Source organism: Bombus vosnesenskii, unplaced genomic scaffold (assembly GCF_011952255.1).
Source record: "Bombus vosnesenskii isolate JDL3184/JDL3185 unplaced genomic scaffold, Bvos_JDL3184-5_v1.1 scf7180000013298, whole genome shotgun sequence".
Classification (NCBI taxonomy): Eukaryota; Metazoa; Arthropoda; class Insecta; order Hymenoptera; family Apidae; genus Bombus; species Bombus vosnesenskii.
Genome location: NW_022882948.1, coordinates 1,507,899 through 1,524,900, shown reverse-complemented (window position 1 = coordinate 1,524,900; position 17,002 = coordinate 1,507,899). Strand labels below are relative to the sequence as shown.

Genomic DNA, 17,002 nt, shown 5'->3' with positions numbered 1-17,002 from the left:
TACGCTCGTTTTAATTTAACGTATTACTCGGAAACACAGGCGGCATGCCTGATTTGTCTCGCATCGAAAAGGAACACGCTAGTCTCCGGTAAAGAAGATGCACGATGTTGAACAAGGCAAGGAGAAATAAAACACGGACGTTCTAAGTCTTCTTTAAATACAACATGATCGATGATCCACCGGTGGAAGCTAGGGAGCGGCGAAAGCAATTTCATAAGTCAGCTTCCTCCTCGATGTAGTTGCACCGGAATAGAAATAATAAATATATTAATAATTGCAATTCAATAAATCACGTCAACGCGAAAGAAATCCACGACGAACTAATTGATAATGAATTGCTTATAACGAATTCCATCTGTTGCAAATTGCAAATATGAAAGATTTCGAAATGACAAACACATCTGAATAATTATAACTTAAAACACCATAAGCGAACATAAGAGAAATAATAAATGCTTGCAACTGTAATAGCAATTTGTTTAAACTAATATTCGTTTCATTTATCCTAGATCAAACTAACAAACGTAAAAACCTTGACTGTAATAGCAATTTGTTTAAATTAATACTCGTCTCATTTATCCTAGATCAAACTAACAAACATAAAAACCTTGACTGTAATAGCAGTTTGTTTAAATTAATATTCGTCTCATCCTAGATCGAACTAAGAAACATAAAAACTTGGCAAACTATAAATATACGAATGCACAGTGGCGCTAAAAAGATCTAATTCGATAAATCATAACTGAACGTGAAGAAACAGAAAAAAGTTTCCCGATGTATATATAAACCTACGTCCTTAACTGTGAATTACGATAATGCATCGTGGCACGTTCAAAAGTCGCCTCACTGTAACAAGACGAAGAGGAATCATGGTCGACAATTCTGGTTTACCTTGCAGGTGCGCGGATTCGATAAACACGCGATGGAGAGAAGAAAGTGATGCTAAAAGTCGAAACGGAAACCACCGTCGCGCCGTATCAGCCCGAGTTCACGAGATGGCGACTTTCCTGGGGGCACGCATCAGCATAGAAGGCGCGTAGAATCAGGATCGAAAGGGGAAACATCGAGCACAACATCCAAGATGGGCAAGTGTTGTAGCAAGCGGCAAGAGCCTCAACCCCTTGGTGAGTAGCCTCCTTCTATCTTGCTTTTTATTCTCGTGGCGAAACCGCGATGAGTTTTCTTTTACAAAACTCCTACTACGTGTTTTGTTTCTCTTCTCCCTTTTTCACTTTCTCTCTCTTTCTCTCTCTTTTTTTTTTCAAGTATGTCTTTTGAAACTCCTGAATGGAAGTTCCCGGTTAAATGCAACAAAACACAGAGTAAAATGAGATCGTGGAAGTAGAAAAGCTGTTTAATTATGGCGAGTTGCGTTTCCTTTTAGCGTGCAATAAAGAGTTGCATCGAGAGATCCGATTTATTAAAAGTATTTCGAAGGGAATAGTACGGCCGTAGTACGGGAGTTTTAATTTCAAATTAAAAATCCTCTTTGATGTAATTTAATTAAAGTATTAAATGGTTCCAGCTTTGTTAACTGGAACTCCTGTTAATCCTACTTTAATTGCTTTCCTCCATCGACTCCGACTGATAGAATCGTGTAGACTGAATTTCTAGATACCTTTCTTCGAATTATTACGGGGGAATTAGAAAATATTTTTTCATTCTCCACTCTGACCTTCTCGTTTCGCGATAGCGAATATCTTTATCTGAATCGTGCACGAGAAGAAAGCAATTAAAAAGATTTTTATCATCTATATTCTTAAAGATTTCTTGTACTTTGATTCATTTACCACTTTAAAATCTCGCTAATGACATTATTTGTTAAATTGTTCCAAGTTCGTCAAAAAAAGTTCGATAAATACTGTAATTTTTCTACTCTTTTAAAATAACGTTTCCGTTGATTCACTCAGCCTCGTTTACGTCTGAACTGTAACGTCACACGTAACATCGTTTGTCATAATTTCGCGTTACAAATGTTCGGCTTGGTTATTTAGGTTACAAGAAAGCAGATACAGGACTAAGCTCAAAACACAGTAATGGAGGTTCTTTGGATCGGTACACTGCTGACCCGAATCAGAGGGGTGTACAAACGAGGGCAGACATCATACGACCGAGGCCGACACCTTGTAAGCTCCAAATTCCTCACCAGCCCCGTAAAACAAGCTCGCCTGTCGTTAAGCCTGCATGTGTGTATTTTTATGTTCTTTTATTTTACTTTTTTAATATAGCGATTTTACTTTAAGTTTCTAGTTTAAGATTCTATTTTAGCCTGCGATTTACTTTGCTTAATATGCTTCACGTTCCGAGCTGATCTGTTTATTACACGGACAGAAACTTCTTTTATTATACCTATTTTAGTTCAGAATGGATATGCGATTCACTGTCAGTGAATTAATGAAAATAATACATTTGCCACCAGGAAGATATTATTATCGTTTCGTTTCAATTATTCAGCTTCGTAGAAGATAATCCCATAGATTTAAGAGTGAGCTTTTTTCTTTTGGTAAATTCCTCGATATTTAAATTTCATTTTATATTTTGATAATCGAAGTTAGGAACGCCTCGATTCGTGTATGCTTAACTTATATGTTTGCTGTAGATTTCTTGTGATTTTCTAAAAATTGAACGTAAAGAAAGAAGATGTTATTTTGTATTGCTTACAGTCAGTACAAAATGATGCCTGTTTTTATTTATTCCATAGGAATATAGTTTATATATTATAATGGCAACTAATATTACTGAAACATTCTATTATTGCTAATTTATATATATAAAAAGGACTCGTACAACTGCTCAAAAATATTAATTTATTTCTAAAATGATATTATTGTGAACAACAAATGTTTGTAATTAATATCTTCTAATTTATTTGAGCATTTAATAGTAAATTCACAGGAATGTTTCTTTGAATTAGCAAAAAGAAGCAAACTAAAATTTGCAAAATGTAAAAAAAAAAGACCATATGTAATTATGTAATTAACTTCTATACTTAATTCGTCACTTTGCCCTATGAATGTCTTTTAAAAAAATTTGTCCATTCATATTGAGAAACTATTCAATTTTCAATATTTACATGTATATAACGAATAATCGTTAAAATTCGAAATTTCAATATTTTCGTCGTTAACGTTCAACGATAGTTTGTTTGCGAACGATAACTCTATATGAATCGACGACCGCAGTATTTCATCGACGCGTGCTAATCTCGTCGATCGATACTCTGTCAATTGCAATTGCAATCGCCAATAATCTGTGCAATATCAATATAATTCATTCACGAAAATTTGGATTCGATTCCTTAAATAGTTCGTATTTCCACGTGTACGTCATTCTACGTTGATTTGTTCTGGAAACAGCGCATTCGCAAAGGTCGAACAAGATCGTGGTGGCCCTGTACAATTACACCGCGCGCGAGAGCACCGATGTCAGTTTCGTAAAGGGAGACCGGATGGAAGTATTGGACGATTCCGAGCCCGACTGGTGGAAAGTTTTACACTTGACAACTTTGCAAGAAGGTCTCATCCCGTGGAACTTTGTGGCCGTGGAGCGTTCGGTCGAGAGCGAAGAGTGAGTCTTCCTTCCATTTTCCAATTAGCAGTTTATATAATACATTCGACTTGCTTTCCTTCGTTACGAATTTTCTTTTAACGGTCTTCGACGTTGTCATATAGTTGCGGAAAAAGGAAAGTTTAACGACTAAAGGGGCGAGATAGTATAATTTTACAAAGTTGAATTATCATTTGCAAAACCAATGAGTAGATATAGCATACAGGGTGGTTGGTAACTGGTGGTACAAGCGGAAAGTTATAACGGATCTCACTGTAGATTTTTAAAAAAATGTAAAAAAAAATTTTTTATTCTATATTTTCGACTTCTTTTTTCGCGTAGAATCACCCCCTTCCCGCTTGTACCTCCAGTTACCAATGACCCTGTATATCTTGCGATAGACTACAAAAGATAGATAAAAATGATAGACTGATAAAAGATGTCTTATAAAAAGATCAGAAAAACTCGCATACGCAAGTAGCAATTTTAAAGTTTTATTTTTCCGCCGTTACGTCCGTGTTTCTTCACTCGTCTTTTTATTAGTACGTTGCGCTTTGTTCGTCGTTTTCATAGACACAGCGAGGATACGTATAGATATAGCGCCATCAGGACACGGAACCTTCGTTCGCAGGTCTGTCCTGAAAAAGCGAACCGAAACGCTCACGAATAATCGGAACAAAGCGCGACGTACCGATAAAATTAAATTAAAAGAATTGGAAGAAGCAAACGAACGTGTCATCTAATCATCGAGAAAGTTTGAAATTTATAAACCTTGGACACTGTTCCTTTCTGTTTCTTTTCTCCATCTGCAGTTGGTTTTTCGAGAATGTCTCCCGTAAAGAAGCTGGAAAGCTTCTTCTGGTGGATGAAAACCCTCGGGGAACGTTCTTGGTGAGACCCAGCGAGCACAATCCACGAGGATACAGTTTATCCGTGAAGGATTGGGAGGAGGGAAGGGGTCATCATGTAAAACACTATAAAATTAAGCCGCTCGACAATGGAGGATTCTTTATCGCTACCAACCAGACATTCCCGACCCTACCCGCCCTTGTTATGGCGTACAGCAGTAAGTTGTATTGAATCTTTAGTGATTTATTTTAATCTCTTCCCCTTTACTGTCTCTATTCTTTACGAAAAATATATGATCGTAAAAATATAATTCTTGCGCCATTTACATATGTATTCTGCCCTTAAAATATGGTAGTTTTGCCTTAAGAAGATTTAGAACCACTTTTGTTCGCTGTAACTAACAAGTAATCTTCTTCTATTTGTCTTATTAAAATGTTTCCTACAGCATATAGAATTCTAAAGTGACGCATACGATTTGAAACTTTTGGACGGTATTTTTTTTCAAACCACATCAACCTGTACACTGTTCCCTGCAACAACAATTTCGTTGAAATTCCTCTGTAACTTTGCGAACTGTGACTGTTGCAGAGAATGCATTGGGTCTGTGTCATGTGCTTTCGAAGCCCTGTCCAAAACCGCAGCCGGACATGTGGGATCTCGGGCCCGAGTTACGAGACAAATGGGAGATCAATAGGAACGAGATACAGCTGATACGGAAATTAGGCCACGGCAATTTCGGCGAGGTATACTACGGTAAATGGAGGAATAAAATCGAAGTGGCTGTGAAGACGTTGCGACCAGGGACCATGTCTACGGAGGCGTTCCTCCAAGAGGCGGCTATCATGAAACAGTTCCGACATAGACATCTAGTCGCGTTGTACGCGATCTGTTCGAAGGAAGAACCGATTTATATCGTGCAAGAATACATGTGCAATGGCAGCTTGTTGGACTTTCTCAGGACAGGTGACGGCAAATACATGCAGTTCGAGGATCTGATTTACATTGCTGCACAAGTGGCATCCGGTATGGAACATCTGGAGAGTAAGCAATTGATACACAGAGACCTTGCTGCGAGGAACGTCCTGATAGGCGAGAAGAATAAAGCAAAGATTTGCGACTTTGGTCTCGCCAGGGCGATCGAGGATGACGAATACTGTCCTAAACAGGGAAGTAGATTCCCTGTTAGGTGGACTGCTCCCGAGGCCATTGTCTATGGCAGATTTAGCATCAAAAGCGATGTTTGGTCTTATGGCGTGCTGCTGATGGAGCTCTTCACTTATGGCCAAGTTCCTTATCCTGGTAAGTTTCAATAATACCGTTTAGTTTAATTTATTAACTTTTAATTATGTTTTATTCTTCTTTTTGTAATTTCATTAATTTTCTGCAATTCTGTGTTTTTAATTCACTATTTATTAACTTGCGTTCAAGATTGTAATTGTTTGATATCTTCTCATTGATGTGGTCCTTACATAATAGTCGACGTTTGTATAAATTAAATTTATCGAACAATTAAAAATATAGAAAATAATTATTGCTATTTCTTCGATCGTTCGTTTCATTTTACAGGTATGCAGGGTCGCGAAGTAATCGATCAGATCAATAAAGGCTATCGGATGCCTAAACCATTGAATCACCCGCTGCCGGACAGCATTTACCGATTAATGTTACAATGCTGGGATGCTAGCCCCGAGAAGCGACCCACGTTCGAGTTCCTTAATCACTATTTCGAGTCATTCAACGTCACTAGCGAAATACCCTATCTAGAACCACCAACTGACTGATACACAGCTCACATGCAGAGTCACCTGGTACCGCACGGTCATTTCCATCCAGCGCACATTAACTGTGCCATGGAGTTTTATGGTATTTATTGCTAGATCTCTAGCAATACGTCTGAAGACTCTGTTTACCGTGTCCTTTTTTATATTAAAAAATCTGCAGAGATATTATCTGCGCGAACAGGAATAATGAATTCTAAAAAAGAAGGAAACTTGGAAAAAAAGGAGAATTACCGAAAGTACAGAATGGTACAGGAACTATTTATAAGCTGTCTCTTGATGGCGAAGAATTTTGTAAACGTTACCAGATTTTTCGAAGCAATGGTTGTTAAACGCTGCCAAAAAAAAAAGAAAGGAGAAACAAAGAGACGTAGAAGAAAAGGAAAAGAAAATTCTGCGATAATCGTGGATAATTTACGAAGTGTTCTTTCGTTATCTTTACGAAAATTGAGAGTCATCGAGGAAGCATGATCAAGAACAATGATCTTGTGTGCCATGGAACTGAGAAACGAAAAAATGAAACTGAGTCTTGCTCGTACTGTGTATCGATGAGACTTTAAACTTTTGTGACCAATCGTGGATAACTGCCGACTAATAACGAGCCAAAACGTTGCGACTGAAGATAAGAGTATAGAATCTCTCTACCCGCTACGTATTCGATATATATTATAGAATCTAAAACGAAATCGTTCAACGTTTGAGCTATTTATTAAGCATTTTCACAATTTGGAGAGTATATTAAAAATATTTGACAAAGGTATCTTATTATTAAAAAAAAAAAAGATAATGTTTAGACGGTAGAACGGAAACAGTTGAGAACTAAAAAGTAGAATTTTAAATGGTAGACAATGTAATCGATTATATTAATCCGTCAATGTATGATTACGACGCAGATAAACAGAAGTGTTGCGACATCTATGTAATCTGCGCGATTGCTTCTTCATTGATCTCGAATCAATCGCGACTGACTTTTCCTAAAATTCAAATCTTGTTTTTTTCTTTTAGATTCACTCCTTGCGAATCCAAGTGCACAGATTGTGCATCAATTATTGAATGCACAAGCCTGTATTAAAATACAATCATTCTATTGATATAATAAATTAGGATATGCAAAGTTTTTCGTTTGATTTCGAACGATACGTCGAGTAGGACAATATTTTATACGAGAGATTAAGTACGTTTTATACGTAAACGAGAAAAACTTTTTCGATGTGTGTATTTTTGTTCTGTGAACAGTGTATTCCAAATATACGATTCGAAAGCACACGTTCGTTTCTCCGACGAATATACATATACATATACATATATAAATATATATATATATATATATTATTATTTTTTACTGTGATCACAATCTGTAAAGGAAAGCCAAGAGCTATCTGTTCTCTACGGCGAGTCGATAATGTACCTACATCTGAATATGTCTCGTCATTGTATTAATTTAGACCTCTTTTTTCAAATTCGTTAAGACGCGAGTAAGAAGAAGTTACTAATAACAGAAACAAACATATGTAAGTACGTTATATAAATGCACGTCGCCACGAGAAGTGACAAACTTTTTTTGAAACTACGTGAACCTATCGAGAGAAAAAAATAAAATAAAATAAAAAATACTAGAGATACTACTTGAAGGTAAAAATTAAGTCATCGATGTTGCTCGTACAAAGTGTTTGAAAAAAAAAATTGTAAATTTTCTACTAAACATACAAACGACAAGTTAGGGTAGAGTTTAGGCGATAGGCCCATGAAGGTAGTTGTAAATCTCCTCGGGATGTGAAACACCGACAGATCCTCGTCTTTTTTCGTAATTTCGTTGTATAAGAATATTTCTAGGATAAGAAAGGGTTTCGATCCCGAGGACGTATATCGTTGTCTCGTCATGGTCGTCCTCCGCGGAACGTATCGTTAGACGTATAAGTCCCTAGGCGTACATTGAACTATGTCACGATAAGCAAGGTGAGCCATTATGACACTTTAAATATATAAAACATTTAAACGAATAAGAACAAGAAAAAAATATTAAACGAATGAATGGGATAAAAGCTGAGAGAGAGAGAGAGAGAGAGAGAGAAAGAAGATGATAAAATATAAGTACGAAAGTGCGAGCGATGATAAGACGACTATGTACGTGAGTGTAGTGAATTGTTACAACTATGAATGTGTGGTATTTTTTTCACGCGCATTTTGCCGTGAAAATATTAAGAGATGAGCAATAAAATGTCATGCTTCTTGTACGGCCCGTAACTATTGCTCAACAGAAAGAAAATCGTGTCGTTTCAACGAAACGAACGTTTTCATGAAACGGACGCACCAACGTCTGACAAACCAGTGTTTGTTGTCTAGTAACAAACTATAATACGAATGATTCCAAATAGATATCGATACAATTGATATATCGATTCGAATGTGGAATACTTTTGTGGCTTAAGTTTACCGGGACTCGTCGCGAACTCGACATTATATTGCCACAATTACATAGTATACCAATAAATATAATGTTTTTTACTATAATTAGCGAGGCAAACACTACATACTTTTGTTGTGTGAGTTGACTAATTTATTCTATGATAGTATGATGCGGTGAATGCACGTGAAAAAGCATCATGTTTACGTAGTGTTAGAAATGTAGTTGTATTACGTCCAACAAACTTTTTCTATGAGCGTTTTATACCGATCAAAATGTTGTGTTTCTCACGGAGAATGGTCACTCAAGATTTTTCGCTAACGATCATGTTGTCGCCATAGTTGGTAGAATTCATATTGAAATACAATCATGCACGAATTCGATTCGTCGAGAATCGGTGGCAAATAATGTCCATCATATATAGAAAGTAATGTATTTGATTTTCTCTATCTTGAATGTCAACACTGTCGCATGTACATCATTTTATCCGAGCAAGACGAAGAGAGTAGTATATTTAAATGTTAAATACTGGTAAGGGCATCATGTGGCCTTTCCACTGGATCTAGAGACTGATATTGTTTAGACAAAAGGAACAGATCAACTGCATTTGAATTTGTATTTGACGACTATATATGCTCGATCTAATTTTTCACGAGGATATCGAATCATATGTAATTGAAATTTCAATCTTTCTTACGAGATTGTTACACGAGAATAAATTTGGTAATTTATATATATATATATATAATAATTAAAAAACGATCTCGATTTTATACTTTTTTGTCCATATTCAAATTAGAGATTCGAGCAGATATAGGTATATATCCTTTCTATTGTATTTGAAATAATAAATTTCAAAGGATTTTTAAATAAAACGAAAACAAGCAAAAAATTTACATCGACGTATTTCACGATGCATTGAAATCGAATTCTGGTCGGGAGACGCTGCGTGTTTCAACTTGATTGTAACGTATAGATGTTCCAGTCTTTAATGGAGCTATCACGAATGCAATAATGCTCTATCATCGTTGTGCTTTCGGTAGTTTAAAGCAAAGTATGTATACTCAATATGCTAGTTGGTTTATGTAAGGCTATCGATCCTTTAACGTTTTTTCGACCATTCGTTGCCAAGAATAAATATATAGGCTTTATATTAAGGCTCCCGAATTGAAGTATTTCGATCTTCGAGTTAAATTTTTTGTCTATAGCCTATAAATATTCGTCGTCATAATTATCAAAGTAGCAACTCATAACGCTAGTTCTATTTTTATTACTCTTATTGAATAAGTATTTTTACTGCTTACAATTAGTAAAATCGTGTGACAGCTTTAGCATATCTTTTAAGTATGGATTATAATACGTACTATGGTTCCATATAGTTTCCTTTTTGTATTATTTCGAATTTCTTTTTTCGAACACTGCGTCTCTCGGCTTGGAGACAAGTTTCCATGAAAAGATAGTTTCATTCTTTCTATAATTCGTAAAATATGAAGTAAATCCTTCTTGTTCGGTTTGACTTGCCTACTTTTGAAAATTTGTTTCGTTGTGGCTCCGTTCAAATGAAATTTTAATAAATCTGTGATATAGTGACGAACCTCATGTTTTTTGATACAGAGTTTGAGTATTGCGCGGGGCCACCAACGAAATTAACGTGTCAGAAATTGCTTAATAACCATTTATAAATGTTAAAAAATGAAACAGTCGTCACACCAAATAGATGGATATTTTTTAATGCATTTAGGCTTTCGTCAAGATCATACACACCGCGCGTCAACATGGTTCACTCGTACCTAAAGTAAAAACGGATCAATATATCGTCATTGTTTACGTACCAAAGCTTATTATCATTAAGTAATTTAATGGTTACTTTGTATCATTGTATTAAGTACCATAAGCCTATGCAGATAAATATATTATGTATCATATTAACAGATGAGTGTCAAGTGATATTCATATATTTTATCCATATAACGCATTATTATTCTTTCATTAATAAACGCGCAAGTAAGTTGGGAGTTTTAATAATACAATACGTTAGTTGCAAGGAATTTATTCTAGTACCAATGTTTCATTTCATAATACAAAAATTTAAAAAACAAACACATTAAAATCTTTTCATTGAACTAAATGGAATAGTTTGACACAAATGGCTTTTTAAAATGAATACATTATCATCTTTGTTCTCTTTTACCATTTTTACAAAAAAAGAAAAAAAACTATTTAAATGTAATCCTCTACAAAAACACAGATTTTTTTTTTATTTTTGTTTTATTGTATATTATATATAATTTAGGTACCAAATTAAATTGGATTTGTAGCAAACATACAGTATTTAGACTTGTAATCATGCATAAACATTGCATTGCATGCTAGTCATTGAAAAACCGTATAAGAAATCTGTCTGTTACAATTCAATATATTATAATTAAATATACATCATTTCTGCCATGTGCGACATCTTCTTTGGAATATGAACAAACTCCTCGAAGTAGCTGGCAAGCTCGTCAATAGTGACATCGCATGAAGGTGGAGATATTCGTGCTTGTACTGAACATGTATTTGAACTTGAAGGTTGACCAGTTGAGCCAGCAGCTTCTGATTGACTATTATTATTATTATTGTTAATATTATTATTATTGTTATTGCCTCCACCTGGCCCAGGCCCTCTTTTTAAGCTTGGCATCGTATTACTACGTGCACGTTGGAAACTATTAACTTGATAATTATCTTGAATGCTGGTATCGTCTTTAGCTTGTCTATTGTCTTCACTAATATTTAGCGTTTTAAAGTCCTTTGTGACCGTACCATGGCCAAAAATCTTTGAGTTCTTACCAGAAATATTAAATTTACATGTTTCTTTAATCAATGTATTTGCTACATTATCACTAAGACAATTAGTGCCAATATTATTTAATTTTAATACAGCCTCTTTGATTATTGAGTTTTTCTTATTTTTATCAAGTACTCTTTCATTTTTTGATGGTTTAAAATTCGTTGTGCTTTTAACACCTCTGGGACTGTTTGTGGTTAATGTTGGCTTGACAGGTATCAATCGTCTTCGAAATAAATGACTGCAATCAGAACTGACGATTTTACTTGTTGTTCTAAATGGATTTGACGGCTTCGCTTTGTCAGTGGGTGTAATACTGAAACAATAGAAAGCAGTGTTGATAATTAACATCACGACGAATAAAAATAATTATTGGGAACGCATGATCCTTTCAACATTCGTATATCGTAAATAAAATTCAATAAAATCTTGTCGAGAAAGAGATTTGAAAACATTACAAAAACATTAACTATATGATGATTTAAAATCATCTCGCGATGATTCATCATTCTTGCCACGTAACCTTGAATCGGATATTGGTAAACGTTTAATACTCGGTCGCTTATGCAATAGCATCCAACTACGTGAATTCATGTCGGAGCCACGATAAAATGGGGCACTAATTGAATGAAATTATATTTAAGATTTAATAAATCCACGTTATCACATTTTGACGAACATCAATCATTACACTTCACTTGTATTCTATTTTCGTTTCCTTTATCGTATTAACGCGTAAATTAACAAGGAGCAATATTTCGTAAATGTAGATGACTCTGTGTGGAGGCCCTTTAACTTGCTCGAAATATGTGTAAACATTTGCTTACGGATCGTAGTCGATGTTATTATTTCGCAGCATCGAGTACAAGAAGTAACGATCATTAAAATGCGTGTTCACGAGTGCTTGCATCATTAATAAATCAAATCACCAAGATGCACGCATACGATGGGTAAACAAGAAATTGTCGCGTAACTCTTGAAACGAGGTAAGGTTTCAACCGAAGACCTTGACCGCGCGTTGAAAATGGATTGAGTCGCAAAACCGCAACGAACCGATACATCGAACGAGCGCACACGATAGAATTCTGAATGTCGAGGCACTGGAATAGGACAGTTGCGAGGAGCAGGCGCTTTAAATGAGCTTTCTGGCGGTAAATGCTTACTGAGGACAGCTCGATGAGAGACGATCAATTTCGAGCTTTTCTAAACTCGCCGGCAGTACTTCGTCAGCCATGGTAACAATTTTACACGGTTCCGTGCTCAGCGTTTGCGGGAACATGGCATCATGCCGAACCACTGTTGGCAAACAAACGTTGACAGCGCGTCAGAAAATTCCAGAATGAAGAATACGATGTTTCGAGAAATAGGTTAGAACGATGACGATAGGCTGAATTCCACAGTCACGACATTCACTAGCGTTTTCTTTCTTTTATATTCTGCGAATCTGTTTAATTATGTTTTCACCTCTACACCATCTCGTTTTCGTTTCCATTGAACTCGCTCATCGGATATCGCTTGTAGACGCGATTTCGCGATCAATTAATCATCGACAGCACGTAAATAAACAGACTTTTGCGCGCAACTGCCATTCTACTGCTGCTCAATACCGGAAGCAACGATTCCAGATGGCGTTCCAACTGTATTCTCGCTACGCGCCCAACGCCATTTAAACTTTCGAAACTTACGTCCATGTTTGAATCAGACATCCGAGATAAAGATTATATTTAACGCATCGTCTAATTGGTGGTCGAAATAAGTGGGTGGTGAGTAATTATGAAATTAATAAGTTATTAATTCTGTGATGTATAAATATTAAGATAATGCTACGATATTTTAATGCATTTAGTTGCATATGAAATATCGTTTTTTTGAAACCTAATATCATCTATTAAATTTTGTTCATATTTATAATTGAAAATTTTAAAAAATGTCATTATTGGTCACAATAAATGATTAAATTAGTCGTATGATTTTCTTAGACATATGAGTGTGAATTTTGAAAAAATTATGATGGAAGTTGCTGGAAATATATATATGTAAGGATATACATAAATATGGTTATGATGACAGGTTAAAATAACACCACCATTTCACATATAGAATTTTTTATTTCTGATATTGATAACTCTTACATCGCTAGGAAAGAGCATTGTTTCACGTCGATACTACTTTGATTAAATGTGTGATGTTTGAAAGAATTTGAAAGAAAGTAACTTCTTATTAGTAAAATAATATTTCATATGTATTAATTTAATAATACATTCATTTCATAATATTTACACTAGAACTAGTCAAACTAACTAACTAATAATCAGATTTTTTTCAATATCTTTGATAACATGAACGTTTACTTTTACGTTTAGATAACTATACATGAAAAGTCAATAGATCTAATGTTTATAATATTCAGTATTTTATATTTCGTGTTAAACACGAGTTTTATATCAATGTACTAGTTATTATTGAAATGCAAATACATTGTATTTGCTCGAATTCGATTGGGATTTGACCCTTCGGAAGTTACATTGATCAACTCTACAAATTAAAAAGCTCAGAAAAGTGACGATATTTCAAATGCTGTTTATTAAATTTACATTGAAGTTTATGATTACCTATATTATTTTCATCGTATTTATTTTTTCTTATTTTAAATCATTTTATATTATTAACGGTGTACTTAAAAAATTAAGAAATTAATAGATAGTGGAGTTGATCAGTTTATATTTTGAGAGGCCTATTTATAAGCGTAAATACAATATTCTGGTAATGTAACAAATAGAATATAGTCGAATCGCGTGCGGTTCTCCTTTGACAGATCTCTTGCATTGCGTTTATGGCCGCTGCATAAGTTGCCAAGATTTAAGTAGAACGAAAATACAGGTCGTAATATCGATCAAACGTATCTTTGCGCCATTAAAAGGATGTCGTGATTTCCGTGGAAGTTTGAAAAGCCTCCTGGGGATCGATCTAAGCCTCGGTTAGAACACAATATCGTGAAATGTGATAGGTTTAATCTGTTCTCTTGCTTCCAACTCCAAGTCTTCGTACATAGAACGGTCGCGTGTACTCGTGACTCGTTGTGCAAATCTCCAGATAAAATAGAACCGAGAGCAATTTATCGTTGTAATTTATGGAAATATTTCTTATCGTATCTCACGTGCCGCACTTTTTTCTTTTTTTTTTTTTTTGTTTTCACGCGAATTTTAAACAATGTTAAAATAGTTCCACACCGGTAGGATATTTTCATGTTTCCCACATGTATTTGTGTTTGTATTTTTTATTTTTCTACTTCTGCGAGTGCGGGTGTAAAAATATAGTTTATTTATTGAAGGATAGTATATCAGGACAGATTTATGGAACGAAGTAGAACAGTTGAAACTTTTGTAAGAATTTTATTGAATCGTATACATAGCTGTTTCTTACGTATGAGTGATGGATATGATTATCTTGTTTGACTATGAGGCTTGATTAAAACATGAAACATACGTTAGAGAACCGTGAAATTAAAGTATAACATTATTATGTGATACAAGTGTAAACATTTTCACCGTATGTATGCCAATAAACTACGTCACGAACATATAGTAACGAATCTGTTAAGATATTTTGTGTATTTTAATATTAGAATCATTTGCATATCATGTAAATTTTGTAAAATGAAAAATAAGTTCTTATTGATATATTTTACTAAAAATATTATTCAAATTTCCAAAAATTCACCACTGCCAATTTATAAACTTTCGATGAAATATTATGAATTAGTCACTTTGTTTACCCCAGCAGTTTTAGCATGTATAAGAAAATGATAAATATATCAACTGGTGAAAGTTATTTTATCGGAGATCTCGATTTTCAATATAACAACCGATGAATAAGCGAACGAGGCTTACAAGACCTGACACACTCTACGAGGCGCTTTATTTTAGCATATGAGCGAAATATTTACGAATTCCTCGTGCCGAAAAGCACTCAAGAGCCACGGGATTCGTCAGGTTGAAACAACAGAAGCTATCGTTGAATCCATTCAACCATATTCTCATATATCTCTGTTCGTTCAGTTTGTTCGTCCGTCCTTAGAAACTGGAACGCCATTTTTCTTCTTCAGATTAAGTAATCCTCTTTCGTAATGCTGAAAAAGTAGAAAGGAATTAAGGAAAATGATACAATTTTACGTGCACAGACACACAAACAAAACCATGTACGAATTTCACAATTATGTAAGAATTAATAGAATTTGAAGAAGAAGTTATGATAAAAGTTAAATAAGAGAGGAACTTACCTAAAATTAAGAAAATAAGATATAGAAGTCCTAGGAATCTTAAGAATCTTCGAAATAGAGAGATAGAAATATGATCTTTGTCAAATAAGCGCATAACCTAACCCCAATCACACCAATCACATTTTCCCAAACACAGAATTCCTTTTATCCATTTCAATCATCTTCGTTCATTCTACCAAGTTGCCTATTTCCAAAAAAAAAAAAAAAAAAAATGAAATCGCCGAAAGATATTAATTTTACCAATTAAAAAGCTTGGTAAGATCGTTCGAAAGCGTATCCTGTTCTCCGTATCGTCTCGTTTTCTTGCTTAAGAGACCAGAAACGCGGGTTGGTACGATGCCAAACGATGGCCACACGTACATATACACAGTACACTACACCCACGTCTCGCGACCGCGTTCACTTCCTGCGGATTTGCACACGGGTTAGAAAAGACCGTGGCGTGGCACTGTGGCACGCGGCGAACGCGTTCTCCACGTCGGTAAATTTATATTTCAAGATCGCCTACCGAATGATCTTTACGATCGCTGGAACGTTTGCCTGACAATAACGGTTCACGACTCGAGGCAATTACTGACAGATCCAGCTCGATGCCTCGCTATCACAACGAAATGGCGCGCGTTGGTTTCAAAGCGCGAGCGAGCGCACGAACGTCAGTTTGACACCGGCTTGATACATTGTACGCGGCCAGTGTCGTTTCCACTTGTCGTCGACATCTGTTTCCGTCGAGTATTTATAAAGTGATCGAACGTAGCGGAACTTAATTCCCCATATGTTGTTCGACCAAAAATTTGCCGAAGGTATTTTACCAACTATCGTATAGCTTCGTTTTTGGTAATTGAGCAATAGTAAGTGGAATGGTAAAAATGATGTAAGTAGCAGAAGGATAAAAAAGGATTTTCTTAGAAGATTGGGAATGTTTTGAAATAAATGTACGCCTATAAAAGAGAATTTTATGAAGTATCTGTAGAGCAATAGATTTTTAAATCGTGTGTTCTTATGTTTATATAAGAGTTGTGGATTCTTAAAATTAAACTTGCTTTATATTTGGAAGATGGTGAAAAAAATATTTATATTTACATTGTATTCTACCATATTCTATATATATGTATCCAGGCTATATATTCCATAGAAAAACATAAGATAGGTTGTGTTTAAGAATTCCTAATTTATGTAGTATTTTGCTTCTGAGTTTGTAGGATAGGTTTGTTATCTACACGATATATAGATTTTCTCCTTGATGTGTCTAATTTGTGTCGACTACTTCTATTTTCAAAGTGAAATTAAGAAAGGAATTTGTTCCCGCGTATCTTACT

General features: G+C 35.1%; 2 protein-coding genes and 1 long non-coding RNA gene across 7 annotated transcripts in view; 1 reads left to right on the top strand and 2 right to left on the bottom strand.

Annotated features, from left to right (window-relative positions):
• Window positions 1–10,506, top strand: part of LOC117233637 (tyrosine-protein kinase Src64B) — an 86,378-nt gene extending 75,872 nt beyond the window's left edge. For 3 of the 4 annotated variants that reach the window (XM_033494122.1, XM_033494120.1, XM_033494121.1), the window contains 6 exons: window positions 899–1,124; window positions 1,995–2,186; window positions 3,357–3,567; window positions 4,359–4,612; window positions 4,984–5,694; window positions 5,962–10,506. In XM_033494122.1, the coding sequence (XP_033350013.1) occupies window positions 1,082–1,124; window positions 1,995–2,186; window positions 3,357–3,567; window positions 4,359–4,612; window positions 4,984–5,694; window positions 5,962–6,176 (1,626 nt within the window). In that variant the 5' untranslated portion in view covers window positions 899–1,081 and the 3' untranslated portion in view covers window positions 6,177–10,506. The remainder of the gene's footprint in view (window positions 1–898; window positions 1,125–1,994; window positions 2,187–3,356; window positions 3,568–4,358; window positions 4,613–4,983; window positions 5,695–5,961) is intronic. The other variant, XM_033494123.1, reaches the window with a different exon arrangement.
• A 107-nt stretch (window positions 10,507–10,613) lies between these two features.
• Window positions 10,614–12,731, bottom strand: LOC117233639 (putative mediator of RNA polymerase II transcription subunit 24). Of its 2 annotated transcripts, none has more exons than XM_033494125.1 (2): window positions 12,571–12,731; window positions 10,614–11,723 (listed from the first exon to the last, which is right to left on the bottom strand). In XM_033494125.1, the coding sequence occupies exons 1-2, from the start codon at window positions 12,684–12,686 to the stop codon at window positions 11,003–11,005; spliced, it is 837 nt and encodes a 278-aa protein (XP_033350016.1). In that variant the 5' UTR covers window positions 12,687–12,731; the 3' UTR covers window positions 10,614–11,002. The 2 variants fall into 2 exon arrangements, with proteins under 2 accessions (XP_033350016.1, XP_033350015.1); XM_033494124.1 differs by lacking the exon at window positions 12,571–12,731 and adding an exon at window positions 12,235–12,544.
• Window positions 12,732–14,783: 2,052 nt separating this feature from the next.
• Window positions 14,784–16,568, bottom strand: LOC117233723. Its single transcript, XR_004493384.1, has 2 exons — window positions 15,927–16,568; window positions 14,784–15,536 (listed from the first exon to the last, which is right to left on the bottom strand). It is a non-coding gene; the product is annotated as an uncharacterized LOC117233723 (long non-coding RNA).
• Window positions 16,569–17,002: the final 434 nt, after the last annotated feature.

What these genes read in the sequence shown, in the direction of transcription:
- LOC117233639 (XM_033494125.1), bottom strand. Translation starts at nt 12,686, where the DNA reads ATGTTCCCGCAAACGCTGAGCACGGAACCGTGTAAAATTGTTACCATG. An exon ending in CTCTCATCGAGCTGTCCTCA is followed by an intron (nt 11,724 to 12,570) that starts GTAAGCATTTAC and finishes CTATTGTTTCAG; the next exon opens with TATTACACCCACTGACAAAG.